Source organism: Mirounga angustirostris, unplaced genomic scaffold, assembly GCF_029215605.1.
Source record: "Mirounga angustirostris isolate CCGP_5_RB_7025 unplaced genomic scaffold, mMirAng1.0.hap1 SCAF_12, whole genome shotgun sequence".
Classification (NCBI taxonomy): Eukaryota; Metazoa; Chordata; class Mammalia; order Carnivora; family Phocidae; genus Mirounga; species Mirounga angustirostris.
In genome coordinates this window covers 5170914-5188304 of record NW_026991720.1, presented here as the reverse complement: position 1 = coordinate 5188304, position 17391 = coordinate 5170914, and the positions used below count along the sequence as shown (strand labels likewise).

The window sequence follows — 17391 nt, the reverse complement described above, 5'->3', positions numbered from 1 at the left end:
AGTGTTTGCTGGTATTTTAATTTTTGCCAAAATATAAAAGCATATTGTCCTATTTATTCCACATAATTGTAAGATATTGATGCTTATTGTTATCAAATTAAATTACAAATAAAACAGACTGATCATGGCAGTGGTGGGCATAATTTCTCCTGTTACAAAAGTCCTCAGCTTGTAAACAATTTGAAGACTGCTATAGATGCAGATAACTTCTCCAAATTATCATGCTAATTAGTAGCAGGAGAAAAAAAAAAATCACAGAAAAGATTGGAGAAATAACCAAAGGATGGAATACAACAAATAGGAAAGGATAAACCCATTACAAACTAGGATCGACTGAAGGTAACTGTTTTTCAGATAGATATAGGGTTGTTTTTTTTTCCTTAAGTAGTCTTAGCATAAATTGTTCTTCCTGGAATGGAAATTCAAACATATCACTGATTCTTTCACTCACTCTCATAACTACTTTCTGCAACTGGAGGTTTATTTTCCTATTAAATCTCCACCCCAGTCTCTCTCAAAAACAGTTGCTTTATTTTCCAATGCTTATTTCTTTTAAATTGTTAGTATCATTCATTTAAAATGTTTGGCAAACTGAAATTAGCTTTTTAGGCAACCAGAGGAATTTAAAATTATTAAAATTAGTTTCTGTTTAGACTTGTTTCAAAATAATGTTAATAAATACCTAGTAATTTTTTAAAACATGACGAAGTCAGTGGGAATGAATGGAGCTGCAGTACGAGCAATCTTTATCATATTACACAAACCTTTAGCACCTAGTAATAGGGTCTCTCTTAATCTCAATACACACCTTTGAGTTGAAATTAAAACTTACTTGCAGTTCTGGCACACTTTGCACTCAGGACATTGCCAACCTGCACGTTTTAATGGAGTAACCGCTATATCCAGGCACATTCCATGATAGTGCTGACCACAAGTAGTACAAAAGAACTGATCTAAGAGGTCTCCCGGGCTGTCGCACACTGCACAGTTTGCATCTTCCTTTGCTATAATTAACAGTAAAACAATGAAATTGTTGTATAAGAGTTTAATATTTTTCTGACTTTACAATTTAAAAATCACTTGAAGGGAATTTGCATGGTCAATCTTTCAGACACTGGAGGTTATGCACATTGAACTGATATCCAATCAGAAGAAGGTCTCAGGAAAACCACTGTTAATCATAGAGTTTTGCATATTTGTCCCTCCATCTACCTGAGACCATAAGCAGTTCTTATCTAATTTTATATCCCTGGTACCAATATTGATGCTGGGCACCTACTTAATGCTCAACATACACTTGCTGAAAAGAACCAAACAGGAAAATATCAACTGAGAAATGCCTTCAGGTGCAAAAATAACCATTTTATTTGGATGTTAAATATATTTTAAAATTAACAAGGTAAGTCGAGACAAAATTAAGAATGTTAAGATCAATTAAATTAAATGCTTCTTAAGCATAAACACACTAATTTTTATTCATAGCAAATATATATTTTTTTTAATCCTGGAAAACATCGTATGAAGGAGAACATTAAAGATGGAAACTACATATTCATACACAAATACAAAACTTCATTACTAATTCTATATTCATCTATATTAATTGCCAGTCTGTAAAAAGGTATTAAAATCTATATAATTATGGATATCATCTATCCCTAAATGTGGATTAAAAGAGCACTTTTTAAGTTCTTTTACCACCTAAAACAAAAAATAAATGTAAGAATAACCTGCCTTGCCAACTACACAGTTAAACTCATGTACATAAGAAAAACAATGTGTCTAAAATCACACCGATTTGATGATATATATGTGTATCTGACATTGATGTTCTCAACTAAATGGTTTGATTAGCTGATTATCTAAAGACTGTTTTAAATTGTATATACGAACCTTTTTTTCTCTTTTATTTTTTGAAGGTTTGGTCAGTCCCCTCTGGCTGTAAGCCCTTTCTACCTTCTTTTTTTTTCCTCAGTCAAGCATCTTGAAACAGACTAATAATCTATTCCTTTTACTTGGCAAACCAGTTTTACAGGATAGAATTTCTGGCACAGAGACTTTTTGTTTTTATTTTAAAGTCCTTTTAAAATGGTAAAAACAATTCATGGTTTGAAGGCAGTACAAAACCAAGTCCCAGAATTTATCTGGATGGCCAGCTGGAACCCTGGGGGCTGCGCACCCACCATTCACCTGGCGCTACCTTCATGAGGCTACCAATGATCTACGAAATCCAAAGGTTACCTTTTGACCTTATCTTATTTGCACTCTGCAGCATTTCCATTCCTCTCCACTCCCATATGACAGTACCTTGGCTTCTGTAATGGCAGCTTTCTCCTGATTTCTCCTTAGGTCGCTCATGCCTCCCTGTCACTCTGTGTTGGCTTTGTACCCCTACAATTCCTCTACATGCTGGAGTGTCTTGGGATTTTATCCTGTTCCTTCTTTTAAAATTCCGCACGGTTTCCCTTTGTGATCACACCAACCCCCATGTTATAAAATACCACCATGATTCCCAAATCTGTATCACCAGCCCCAAACTTCTTTCTAAACTACAAGATGTATTTTCAAGTCTCATGGGACCTCAACAGCCAGATGTTCTAAAAAATACTCAAAACTCAACACCTCTAAAATAAAACATTTTTAAAACCTAAACCTCTCCCTTTTTTCTCAACCAGCTGGGTAAAGGCAGAAACTCTACTATCACTATTACTCTTCCCTGACCCAACACATCCAGCCAGACACCAATTCTGACTGAGTCAACTTCCTATATATCCTTTTTCCTTCTATTTGTACAGTTCAGTTCAGTCCATTCTGCCTTGTAATTATACTGTCTTCTAAAAGGAATTCCTGCTTGTTGACCTTTCCCTAATCATCTTCTACACATCTAGAGCAAGTTTTCAAAATTGTGAATCTAACTGTTATGCCCTGCTTTTGTTTACCAATAACTCCTTTTTCACGTGAAAAAAAGATCAAAATTTTCTAGCATAAGGGAAAGGGGGAAAAAAAAGCCCTTTACCTCCCTTTCCAACAGAATCTCATGGCCACTCAGTATTCCTGGTGATACCAAGAAGTTTGCAATGCACATTCACACAACATGCTCCTCAGTGCTCATACACATTGCTCCCCACTGCTTGAAATATTGTTCCTTTGCTGTGCTGTGCCCCTAGCTCTTTCCAAAGAAGCCTTCAAAACTCTGCTCATACACATTCCTGAATATCTAACATCACCACACCTAAAGATCCATCCATTTGTTGAATATTCCTTTTCCCCATATACTGAGAATACACTGTTATATAATCAAGTAATTATAACATAATACTCGGAACCCTTAAAGGGTAGGGACCTTGTTTTGTTCAACTTTGTATCCTCAATTTCCTAGCACAAATCAAGTCTTATTAAATATCTTAAATGAAGAACTTCTAAAATCACTTTTAATGATTCTCTGAGCAGCATTTAAAATAAAGCATTAATTTAAAAATGGAAATGTCATAAATTAGTTCATTTTTGATAGAAATAACACAACAGGGCGCCTGGGTGGCTCAGTTGTTAAGTGTCTGCCTTCGGCTCAGGTCATGATCCCAGGGTCCTGGAATCGAGCCCCGCATAGGGCTCCCTGCTCAGAGGGGAGTCTGCTTCTCCCTCTTCCACTCCCCCTGCTTGTGTTCTCTCTCTCGCTGTGTCTGTCTCTGTCAAATAAATAAATACAATCTTAAAAAAAAAAGTAGAAATAACACAATAGGGTGAATTTTTTTAATACTAAGAGACAGTGCCAGTATTTACTCAAACTATGTACATTTAAAAACTAACCCTTGATTTTTTGCCTCTCCTCAAAACTTACAGAAATTGAAGCAAATACTGTGCTCTGATTATCAGATACTCAGTTCATCTTTCTACTGTAATTTGCAGGGAACACTGTCTAAATGCTTCTGTGAAATCTTCCAGGGTTTACTATTCTGCCACTTAACTTGCCGTAGCAGCTACTAGTCACATGTGGCTACTGGGCAACTGAAAGGTGATTATCCAAACTTTACTAGGAAAAAAATAACATCAAATATCTCAAAAATTTTATTGCTTACATGCTGAAATACTAATATTCTGGATATACTGGGTTAAATATGTATTTTTTAAATTAATTGTAATTTTTAAAAGTTTTTAACATGACTACTAGAAAGATTTAAATTACTCCTATTGTTCACATCGTATTTCTGTTGCACAGCACTGTTTTATACAGCAAAGCCCATTCTACAATAAGATAACTGTGTATATCACTGTGGCAGAGATTACTTCTTCCTCTATGATAGTTTGCAACAATTCCTTAATGGCAATACTGTCATGTTGTTCGATTAGTATGGATCACTGGTAATAAGTTAGACAAAGAAAAACATCCACATGATACATTCAGTCTAAAAACATTTCCTGTGCATTATGTAAAAATAATAATAGAAAAAAAGCACTACATCAAGAAATGAGGTTGGTTCCAACCATTTCCCCAATCAGGAAGAAGATAAGTATAGAAATACCAAAACAGCCTTTTGGAGGTCATGCAAAAAATATTACTACATAGCTTAAGTGTTGTGTCAGAAATAAGCATATGAACATATACATACATATATGCCCCACAGAGATATTAAGTTTGAAGCAATAATCAATGAAGTGAAATTTTTCTTTAAGCGGTTGAAAAGGTAGAAGAGATTGAGTAGAAGACTAAAGCTAAAGCTAACTTAAGAGAAGACAGGAGTTACATCCAGGCCAATTTGGCTCCAAAGATCATGCTCTTTACAAATCGATATTTACTCCCACTGGAAGGGCAAATAAGGTGAAGAGTATCTGCACGTGTACAGAAGGAAGAAGGAAAGTGCCAGCAGAGGCATAGAATGAAGAAGCTAAATGATGGAGGAGGAGCAAGAAAAGAGCAGGAAAAACAGAAGGATCAGCTGTGAACGAGGTCACATCCTGTGGCAGCTGCGACAAGAGAAGAGATGGAGGAAAAGACAAGAACACTGAGCCTAAATGAGAAGGGACCGTGTCAGAGACACTTGGTCAAGCTGGAAGGTGAGACTACTGCTTACGCAGGAGAATATAAACCCTGGTGAAGAACAAGAGAAGTCACATTGCTGCCAGACTCCATCCTCACAGCTTTGTAACTTCCATCAACATCACAGCACCTATCATCTCTGCTTCCATTCCTGGCAGGACACTGCACTGAACTAAATGGAATCACTAGCAAGAAAAACTAAATCATGGATGTTGTCCAGAGAGGCTGGCCCACAGAGCAAGCAGGTAGGTAAGAAAGTTCAGGGACTGACAGAATTTAGGGTAATAGAAAAGTAGCAGGACTTGGTATCAAGAGATACAAAGGCACCCAAGAAAATGAAGTAAGAGAAGTTAAACCTGAGTGATGAGTGAATACACTGGGAAGAGGAGGGAATGAAGAGATACACCACTCTCACGTTTGAACCCTTCCAAAACTTCTCACTGCAGACAGAATATCTAAACCCTTCCCTTGTTCACAAGACCTAGGTGATCTAGGCTTTGTTCACTCTGATGTTGTCTCTACTGTCCACCTAGGAGACACTATATTCCAGGCACAGTGACTAGCTGTCATTCCACAATCTTGCCAGGCCCATTCCTCAAGACCTGTACAGCAGTTGTTCACTCTTTCTGGAATGTGCTTTCCTCTGATCTTACATGGTTGGCTCCTTGCCATTTGGCTTTCCCTGAGAGGCAAAATACTACTCGGTAAGTGTATCTGGCTATGTCTCCAAGATGGTATTTAGTGTAAAATTCCTAGACAAGGTTAGTGTATTATTTGCATCATCATGAAAGTAATGATGAAGCCAGGACCAGCATTTACCTATGACAAAGCACCCTAAAATTGTTTTCTGATGAAAATCTTGGCCTTGCTTATAGGTTCTCTCTTTGCTGGGATTTCTTTCTAATGAGGTCTATTTTTTTATTCAACTCTCATGAAAAGATGTCAATCTAACTCCTAACTCAGCTAACTATCAAGCATATTGCTCTACACTTAGCCAGCAGCATAAAGAATTACATGCAATGTATACATATAATTTGGGTCTTAGATAAGAGCTGGAATAGCTACCATTTTGTAAAGCAATTCATATACACAAAGTAAAATGCTACATGGTTTCCCTTAATTGTTATTTAACCCTCATAGTAACGTTGGTATTTAAGCCCCATTTTTTAAAAATAATAAGTACCTTGTGCTCTGACACACAATTAGATCAGCTAAAAATACTTAGGAAAGATTTTATGAAGACTATTGCATCATCTTGTAAATTACTACAATACATTCTACCTGCAAAATTCTCTATATCCTTGGATTAAGACAGGCGGTCAGAAAGCTGTGTATATATACTGCACTGGTTAAGATCCTCGAGGAATAGAATTTACTCAACTGGGCTTTGGTTTCATATCACTGGCTTATTTTGAGGGCTGTTATAAGAAATTGCCCTGTGGGATTTGTTTTGCTACAGTATATAATGTATATATAGTCTTAGTATAAAGTGAATTCTTTTGCCATTACTATGAATCACGTCACTGTTCATACTCCCTTCTTTGTGTTGATTACTGGAAAGCTCTGGAGCCAAGTTTGTGGCTTAGGTCTAGAAAGTATGCATTTATTTCCCAAAATACTAGTGTCACTGTTATCTTCATATTTATACTATCCTTATTTTCCCATGGCCAAATTTCCTTCCATATTTTTAGTTTTATTTTATCCTACTATTCGTGTATTTTTATGAGTCTCCATAAATCTGTTTTGGAACAAGGCACAGTGCCAATAATTTCAGGGTATCTTTTAGCTCTGTGTGCCAACACAGACCTCTCATTGTATGTGTGGTGAGAGCAGCTCATCTCCTCTCAGTCCTTACACTTCATGACTTTACACAATGTCTACTATGGCCTCGAACAATAAATGAGACTATCAGAACACAGTCTGCAGTAGAAAGTAGGATGGCCATTAACTAACAAAACATTTAATATTAGAAATGTGGTCCCAGGAAAGTCTGTATATTGTTTACTGAGGTCTGAAGTATGACTAAGTACAAAACACTGAATAAAATTCAGATTCTTAAACACACATACAGTTGTTTTATTTGACTGGCAAAGGGCATTATACCACCCGGAACATAATCAACTCTGATCACCAACATCACAGTTGGTGCACCTGTGTGAAGTAATTCACTACATGAGGTCTTAAAATAAATAACACCCATGACAGCTACTGTGCATGAATATTCTTTTTCTCCCGGATTTAAATATGTAATCATGAACATATTTTAAATTTTAAATCCCTTATTCACCTAAATACAATCTCACATTTCAGTTTGCCCTACCTGTAATTTCTGTCTGTATAGTGATTAAGGACAACATGATTATACACGTAAACAAAAATAATTTTAACTGAAGATGAAATTATGTTCCTGAGATTATACAATCTAACTGTATTTGAGACTATTTAAGTTTAAGCCCGAGGTAGCTATATTTATGTTTCACAGACCTGGAAAAGATTTTTTTAAAAAAGCTTTCATCAATATTGCTAAGATACAGATAAAAGCTAACACTAAGGTAACTAACAGGTAACATAAAAAAGACTGAATAAAACATCACAGAGATTTTACAATGAGACTGGAAATTCAATTTTCCAGGGGGGAAAAAATCCCAAAGTATACATGTTCATTGGAAATCCATATACTAAGAAAAAGGCAAGATCTCTGTTTAACAATAAAGATAGGAAAGAGTTATAATTTTCTGTACAACAAATTTCAAACATTTAAATATTTTCATGTAGTTATAAAATACTGTTTAGAAAAGAAAGGAAAAAAGCACAACTGAGGATTACAGGTAACCAAGATAGATAAATCAAGAAGAAGCACTAACAGAGATTTCTATTATGATTATTAGGGCTATACAATTACCAAGAATTTCAAAAGTGTTTGCTGAGCCTATTAATGTACACCCTGAAATAACACCTGAGTGAATCATCTTCTAATTCTCTAACTGGATGGTAGTTTGGTGTAGAAGACACTGAATACTGTTTAACTTTTTAAATGACTTTATAGTACATACTAAAATACTTTATACTCAGTATTTCTTTCTACAGTGGTTTAAAAAAATTTTTTTTAATAAGAATTTAAAACATGCAAATTGTCTTTGAAATTTCAAGGAAATACCTTTGGTATTTTTCAGTGATACTGGTGATAACAGATTCCCCCCCCACCCCGAGGATCTCTGGCAAAGATCCCTTAGATTATCAAGATTATATAATATTACCTTTTAATACAAGCAAAATAACAATTAGGGAGTTTACAATATTAGTTATTTGAAGTAAGTACACTGATAAATGTTTAAAAAGTAGGTCTATAGTAAACTTACATCTTTCGGGAGCTTGGTCGATGTGCTCTGGACACAGAAGGAAGAAGTTCCGAAAGTCCTGAAAGGTACCAGCTCCCGCAGCACAAGGATAATGGTACATCTGGGTGCATTTCTCTTCACAGCATTTAATACTGGCTCCAAGGTGCTTACAAAATGCACATCGCTGAAAGGGGGCAAACGGGAAAGAAATCTCTTTATAAGACCTGGAGAAGGAGCATTCAAATGTGGGGCTAGGAAGGTATTTAAAAAAAGTCTTGCGTTCACTACTAGTAAAATAATGTAAACCTCCGTAATACTAAATAAAGGATCCATCAAAAATGAGAAAATCTAAAGTACTCAGTTGAATGCTTGCTATAATACAGGTTCATCCATTCAAGTTTAGAAAGTGAGCATTTCACTTTTTTCTACTGACTTTTGCCAAAAACAACTAAAAACTTTTTAAATTAGTAATACGGTTGAAAAGGCAGGTGTGTCTAGTTGTGGGTTATTTCAACACATTTTAAATCCCACCAACAAACTATTTAAAATGAATCTATACTGTTTACAAAACCTCTTACTATTTTCACCCTACCTAATAATAAGTGTGAAATAAACCACACTCAATCATAGAATACGTTAATAAGGGACGATCCTAGGATTAAAGGTATACCTACAAATCTACACATTTCCCTGTAGCAATTAGTTTCAAGTTTCTTAATAAAAACTGGGAATGGGAAGAAAAATTGTATCATCTGAGTATCTCCTTTCCCTATTTCAACCTGCCTCTACTCTCTTGCTAGTGGTAAAAGCAGAGAAGGAAGCTCCAATACAAACACAGGGGAAGTGCAGGGCAACTAAAGGTGTAAGAAGTCAATACAAATTGCCTACAATGTGACCTGTACTTACTCAGCTTTCCCTAAGAATGATTAATAAACTCTCCCTCATCCTCCCAAGGTAATTCTGGGTATCACTTTCTTTGTGGGTCTTTTGCCAGATAGCCTGCATCGTACATTATAAAATCTCTCTTCTGCAGATGCCTAGCTGTCTATCTTGTATAGGCTTCTGTTTTAGCATTCATGCCATTGCATGAGAATTATTTACTTGTCTTTTCATCCTAGTCCTGGATCCTTGAGGAGAGGCACATATTTTGCTATCTTTGTATCTGTAGCACGGTGAATGCCACTTGACACAGAAAGCCCTAATAAACAGGTGTTCATATTTATATGTACTAAATGGACTTCACTGTTGGTAATCTCATTGTTAAGTGTGGTTCATGAAAGCATAATTGAAACAACAGAAGCCAAATGGGACAATCTGTGGTAAAACTGGCCCTCCTAAAAGAAGTTGCTAACATTACTAAGAAGATCTTTTTTTTTAAAGATTTTATTCATTTATTAGAAGAGAGAGAGAGCATGGGGGGGGGGTGGCGCAGAGAGGAGGAAGAGGGAGAGACAGAGAAGCAGACTCCCCACTGAGCAGAGAGCCCGATGCAGAACTCAATCCCAGGACGCTGAGATCATGACCTGAGCCAAAGGCAGAGGCTTAACAGACTGAGCCACCCAGGCGCCCCAAGAAGATCTTCACATGCTAACATACTTACTCTATATTCTGCTAGTCTATCAGAGAATACAATAGTTTTATTTTATTATCTATTTATTTATTTGACAGAGAGAGACACAGCGAGAGAGGGAACACAAGCAGGGGGAGTGGGAGAGGGAGAAGCAGACTCCCCTCTGAGCAGGGAGCCTGATGTGGTGCTCGATCCCAGGACCCCGGGATCATGACCCGAGCCGAAGGCAGAGGCTGAACGACTGAGCCACCCAGGCGCCCCTACAATAGTTTTTAAATTATAATTCATTCCAGCATTTTATATAAGGAGCCATCAAATTCTTCCATCAGTCCATGGCATTGAACCAATGTAACAAAGTTTAGTATCTCTTGATGAGTCTTCTACACATTTTGAGTACTGTCAATAGACCACTATAGCATCTAGGTGACTCATAAACACTAGTTATATCTGATAGTGGCATTTCTGTTGTCTATAATGTCCACAAGTTCAAAGACTAATAAACACTTCACTTCTCTTTTTGTACTTATGGGTGCTACATCATTAAAAAGACAAGAAAAGCAAGCTTTATTTCTCTTTCTAAAGTGTAATAACCAGCTTTTTCTGATTATTATTTTTATGTTATGACGTCTCAGGGTCTCTAAATATGTTTAGTGTATTAACACAACCCAGAATTTATTTTTTTATTGTTATGTTAATCACCATACATTACATCATTAGTTTTTGATGTAATGTTCCATGATTCATTGTTTGCGTATAACACCCAGTGCTCCATGCAGAACGTGCCCTCCTTAACACCCATCACCAGGCTAACCCATCCTCCCACCCCCCTCCCCTCTAGAACCTTCAGTTTGTTTTTCAGAGTCCATCGTCTCTCATGGTTCGTCTCCCCCTCCAATTTCACCCCCTTCATTCTTCCCCTCCTGCTATCTTTTTTTTTTTTAACATATAATGTATTATTCGTTTCAGAGGTACAGGTCTGTGATTCAACAGTCTTACACAATTCACAGCGCTCACCATAGCACATACCCTCCCCAATGTCTATCACCCAACCACCCCATCCCTCCCACCCACCACCACTCCTGCAACCCTCAGTTTGTTTCCTGAGATTAAGAATTCCTCATGTCAGTGAGGTGAGGTCATATGATACATGTCTTTCTCTGGTTGACTTATTTCGCTCAGAATACCCTCCAGTTCCATCCACGTCGTTGCAAATGGCAAGATTTCATTCCATTTGATGGCTGCATAATATTCCATTGTGTATATATACTTCTTTATCCATTCATCTGTCGATGGACATGTTGGCTCTTTCCACAGTTTGGCTATTGTGGACATTGCTGCTATAAACATCAGAGTGCACATACCCCTTCAGATCACCACATTTGTATCTTTGGGGTAAATGCCCAGTAGTGCAATTGCTGGATCGTATGGTAGCTCTATTTCCAACTTTTTGAGGAACCTCCATACTGTTTTCCAGAGTGGCTGCACCAGCTTGCATTCCCACCAACAGTAACACAACCCAGAATTAACAACATGTGTAACATCTAAGTAGTCTGAGTATCCTTGAGTCATACTGGAAAGACCAAGAAAATGCTGAAGGAGGAAAGTGCATTTGTATGTCCAAGTGATCACTAAAAAGTTTTTACATTAACTCATTAACATAACAAAATAATTTCAGCTAAACTGTTAAAATCTAGAATCTCCGTTATTTTTTAGCATATGGCAAGTTGTACAGAAGCCTTTTGCACTAAAAATAATTTTGGCAAATAAAATATGACTTTTATTTAAGTGCATAACAAGGAAACAAAATAATTTAAATTGATCCTTTTCCCAATGTCTATATCATTTTAAAAACATCAACATGTTCTCTTAATCACATTTGCAATGGAAAATATTACGTGACATTAGCTAAACTACTATGAGAAGTCCTGGAATGTATCCAACATACTAATTTACAATAATATATAAAGATACAGGGAATAAAGGAAGGGAAATAAAATACTAACTGCATTTAAGTGAACGTTTCAAGCCCATCTGTTATAATTACATAGCTAATGAAAGACATTTGGCATTGAAAGAAAATGTATCCTTGATATATAGACTGGAATAGATCTTTCTGAACAAAATAAAAACATTTGTAAAATTGTGGAAATTATGAAAGAATAGATTTCCACAGGGAACTTCTCTAACATTAGCATTCCTGTACAACACATATTAGAAATGAAACAAATTATAAACTAAGTAACAATTACAAAGCTAATTAACATTTGGGGAGAGGGAAGTAAAGTAAATAGCTCTTAAATCGTTTACCAACTAAACAATTTATTTGAATCAGTATTTAAAACCCCTAAATAGCATTTTATTTTTTCTTTTTTTAATCATTAAAAAAAGAAAAAGAGAGATAGAGGAAAAAAAGTGTTATAATATCTTGACAACTGTCCAAGAGCACATCCAAGAAAAAACTCTCAATTAGAGTTCGTATTGCCAACTACTGTTAAGAATAAGTTTGAGGGGAGTGCCTGGGTGGCTCAGATGGTTAAGCATCTGCCTTCAGCTCAGGTCATGATCCCAGGGTCCTGGGATCGAGTCCCGCATCAGGCTCCCTGCTCGGAAGGGGGCCTGCTTCTTCTTCTCCCTCTGCTGCTCCCCCTGCTTGTGCTCTTTCGCTCTGTCAAATAAATAAATAAAATCTTTAAAAAAAAAGAATAAGTTTGAGGAACTTCCAAAAACTTTTATTTCACTAGACTGAAATAAGGAAGGTTCTCTCAAAATAAATCTGCAATACAAAACAAAGCAGAATCAACAAAATTTCAGAGATTAAGGTTAAAGATGAGTTATGAAACAATAACAAAAAGTTTGAGGCTATTCCAAAGTTCGTCCAATTAATTATGAAGTATTTATTCTGTATCAACTATGGCTATGGGCTAAGTGCTCGAGGAGACATCAGATAATATTATAGGTTTTCCATATACCAAACTTTTTAACCTTTCCCGAACTTTTCTTATCAGTCAGCTGGGATTCTCACAGAATGCTGAAGGCAGAATAAAGAATAAGGACAGAAAGTAAGAAAAACAAGAAAAATGACATGGAAAACTGATCCACAAAATCCAGTGTCTCTTTAAGCAAGAGTACCAAAAGGAGAGAAAATAGAAGGATTATAACCAGAGAAATTATTCTAAAAAAAATTATGAAAGTATCTAATAATAAAAGCTAACAAGTACTAAGCATAATTTCATTGAACAGGTGGGGGAGCCAGAGGAGTCTTTCTCTCTGTTCACTGATCTTTGTATCACTATAAAAGCACCTAAGCTTAGTATCTGCCACATTGCCTCTCTAATCGGAAAATACCCACTTCAGATTAAAATGTCTCACACCTAGAAACACTGGCAAAATTTTAAGATAACGAAGAAAAGGAAAAATTCCAGTAGCCTCACAAAAGAAAACAGGCCAGCTACAAAGAAAGAATCAGTCATTACTTCTCATTAGCAATATTCAATGCAAAAAAAACAAAAAAAAATCATCCGAGGTCGACAAAAAAATTATTTGAAGCTAAAATTTTAATACCTGCTAAGTTTACATTCAAGTCCATGGATAATAAACATAAACAGGTTAAATTCCCTATTAAAAAAACAGTAACTTTCAAAATGTACAAAATATACTTTATACATGTCACACACACACACATGCTAAATATATATACACACATTTTATTTATGTATGTTTGTACATATATACACGTATGTATGTATGTATAGGTACATATATGTGCATGAGGCACAGTGACACAGCAAATTCAAAAATAAGAGCTGAAGGGAAAAGCACCAACAAATGCTATCAAAAAGAAAGCAGCTATAGCAAAGAAAATTGGATCCAAACCAAAAAGTGGTGAATAGGGCAAAGATAAAGTTCACATTAAAATAAGTCTTATGTTAAAAAATTCCAACAGAACAAGAAACAGTCATTAAAGTTTACATACCTCGTATGAATTTCCTTGACATATAAAGTAAAACTGAGTAGAAATATGTACATGAATAAGTCAGACTTTAATACAGCTCTCAGAAATAAAGATACAGATATGAAATAAATAATAACAGTGATCAAGTTTGATTCAAACTTACACATACACAGATCTCCATAATCCAAAACCAGAGAATATATATCCTATTCAAACGTACAGAGAATTCTTTTATTTTTCAGAATTATTTTTAACTCACTATACATATAACCATAAAAAAAGTCCACAAATTCAAAGAATCAAATATTTCCTAGCCCATATTCAAAAAAGCAGGTATTTCCTATACCGGATACATTAATAATTATGAATTTACAACAAACTCAAAAAAAGCAGATTTCTTTTAAATCTAAAGAAAAAACATTATTTTTTAAACGATTGAATAAGAAACATGTCAAAATCTTTGATGTGGCAAATTTGGTTATGAAAAAAATTCAGCTTGAAAAATGCAAAACTCAAGACCAAAGGATAAAAATAAATGAAGCTAGATTTAAAAACTGAAGCAAGTAAGAACCAACAGATACTGCATGAGATTAGACATCTCAGGAAGTAAACCCACCCTAAAATTGTGTTTAAGAAGATGTCATTCATGAGATTCGGGTGTTAAAGTCTCTATCAAAAGAATTAGTGTTTGCTTTAGAAAAAAATATGCTTAAAATAGAACGGACTGAAATAAAAATCAAGGGCGCCTGGGTGGCTCAGTCATTAAGTGTCTGCCTTCGGCTCAGGTCATGATCCCAGGGTCCTGGGATCGAGCCCCGCATTGGGCTCCCTGCTCTGCAGAAAGCCTGCTTCTCCCTCTCCCACTCCTCCTGCTTGTGTTCCCTCTCTTGCTCTGTCAAATAAATAAAATAAAATCTTTTAAATAAATAAATAAATAAATAAATAAAAAGCTACCAAAAAATTTTATATATAAATTGTCTTAGTCATGAATATCTTGATGAGTGATTTGTTGTTGCTGTTCTGGCCCAGTTAATTATTCTGGTTTGTACACTAACAAACATACATTTCTGACCGAAACATCTGCTAAAACAAACAAACAAAAAAAATTAAATAACATTACAAAATCAAAATGGACAGTGCTGTGAATGAGATTTTTTTCCCGCTAGTATCTTCCCTTTCTGACCCATCTTCCTCACTGCTGTCACAAAGGTGTTTTTTTTTTTTACTAATTTTTTAATTAAAAAAAAATTTTTTTTTAATTATGTTATGTTAGTCACCATACAATACTTCATTCGTTTTTGATGTAGTGTTCCATGATTCATTATCTGCGTTTAACACCCAAGGCTCCATGCAATACGTGCCCTCCTTAATACCCATCACCAGGCTAACTCATCCCCCCACCCCCCTTCCCTCTGAACCCCTCAGTTTGTTTCCTGGAGTCCACAGTTTCTCATGGTTCGTCTTCCCCTCTGACTCCCCCTCTTCATTTTTCCCTTCTTTCTCCTAATGTCCTCAGTACTATTCCTTATGTTCCACATATAAGTGAAATCATATGATAATTGTCTTTCTCTGCTTGACTTATTTCACTTAGCATAATCTCCTCCAGTCCCATCCATGTTGATGTAAAAGTTGGGTATTCATCCTTTCTGATGGCTGAGTAATATTCCATTGTATAAATGGACATCTTCTTTATCCATTCATCTGTTGAGGGGCATCTCGGCTCCTTCCACAGTTTGGCTATTGTGGACATTGCTGCTATGAACATTGGGGTGCATGTGCCCCTTCTTTTCACTACATCTGTGTCTTTGGGGTAAATACCCAGTACTGCGATTGCTGGGTCATAGGGCAGTTCTATTTCTAACTTTTTGAGGACCCTCCAAACTGTTTTCCATAGTGACTGTACCAAGTGCATTCCCACAAACAGTGTAAGAGGGTTCCCCTTTCTCCACATCCTCTTCAACATTTGTTGTTTCCTGCCTTGTTCATTTTTGCCATTCTAACTGGTGTAAGGTGGTTTTGATTTGAATTTCCCTGATGGCTAATGATGCTGAACATTTTTTCATGTGTCTGTTAGCCATTCGTATGTCTTCTTTAGAGAAGTGTCTGTTCATGTCTTCTGCCCATTTTCTGATTTGATTATTTGTTTTTTGGGTGATGCTGAATATTTCTTCATGTGTCTGTTAGCCATTCGTATGTCTTCTTTAGAGAAGTGTCTGTTCGTGTCTTCTGCCCATTTTTTGATTTGATTATTTGTTTTTTGGGTGTTGAGTTTGAGAAGTCCTTTATAGATCTTGGATACCAGCCCTTCATCTGTAGTGTCATTTGCAAATATCTTCTCCCATTCCATGGGCTGCCTCTTAGTGTTGTTGACTGTTTCCTTTGCTGTGCAGAAGCTTTTTATCTTGATGAAGTCCCAAAAGTTCATTTTCGCCTTTGTTTCCCTTGCCTTTGGAGACGTGTCTTGAAAGAAGTTGCTGTGGCCGATTACTAGAACTATACACTAACAATGTAACTGTAGAAAGAGAAATTAGGGAGTTGATTCCATTTACAATAGCACCAAAAACCATAAGATACCTCGGAATAAACCTAACCAAAGAGGTAAAAGATCTATACTCTAGAAACTACAGAACACTTATGAAAGAAACTGAAGACACAAAAAGATGGAAAAATATTCCATGCTCATGGTTTGGAAGAATAAACATTATAAAAATGTCTATGCTGCCCAGAGCAATCTACACTTTCAATGCAATCCCTATCAAAATACCAACAACATTTTTCAAATAGCTGGAACAAACAATCCTAAAATTTGTATGGACCCAGAAAAGACCCGAACCACCAAGGAAATGTTGAAAAAGAAAAACAAAGCTGGGGCCATCACGTTGCCCGATTTCAAGCTATGTTACAAAGCTGTGATCACCAAGACAGCATGGTACCTGCACAAAAACAGACACATAGATCAATGGAACAGAACAGAGAGCCCAGATATGGACCTTCAACTCTATGGTCAACTAATCTTCGACAAAGCAGGAAAAAAACATGCAATGGAAAAAAGACAGTCTCTTCAATAAATGGTGCTGGGAAAATTGGACAGCTATATACAGAAGAATGAAACTCAACTATTCTCTTACACCATACACAAAGATAAACTCTAAATGGATGAAAGACCTCAATGTAAGACAGAAATCCATCAAAATCCTAGAGGAGAACATAGACAGTAACCTCTTTGACACAACGGTCTTTCTAAGGGAGTCCCAGATACTTCTGGATCAGGTCCAATCTCCTCAATATGGGACTATGGCAGGTAGACTCCTAAAATGCCTGTACTCCCCACTTTTACCCCCAACATGTCCACCCCTAATCCAGAGACTTGTAAAAAAAAAAAATATATATATATATGATGAAATATCATGCCACAGATTATATTACATGGCAAATGGATTTTTTGCAGATGTGATTAAAGCTGCTATTCAACTGATGCTGAATTAATCAAGGGAGA

The 17391-nt window shown here is 36.1% G+C and overlaps 1 protein-coding gene across 12 annotated transcripts in view; it reads right to left on the bottom strand.

Annotated features, from left to right (window-relative positions):
• The window catches only part of KMT2C (lysine methyltransferase 2C), a 270063-nt gene that overhangs the window by 115925 nt on the left and 136747 nt on the right, over positions 1-17391 (bottom strand). For all 12 annotated transcript variants that reach the window (XM_064575699.1, XM_064575698.1, XM_064575700.1 and 9 more), the window contains exons 7-8: positions 8395-8557; positions 833-1004 (exon numbers count right to left, since the gene is read on the bottom strand). In XM_064575699.1, the coding sequence (XP_064431769.1) occupies positions 833-1004; positions 8395-8557 (335 nt within the window). The remainder of the gene's footprint in view (positions 1-832; positions 1005-8394; positions 8558-17391) is intronic.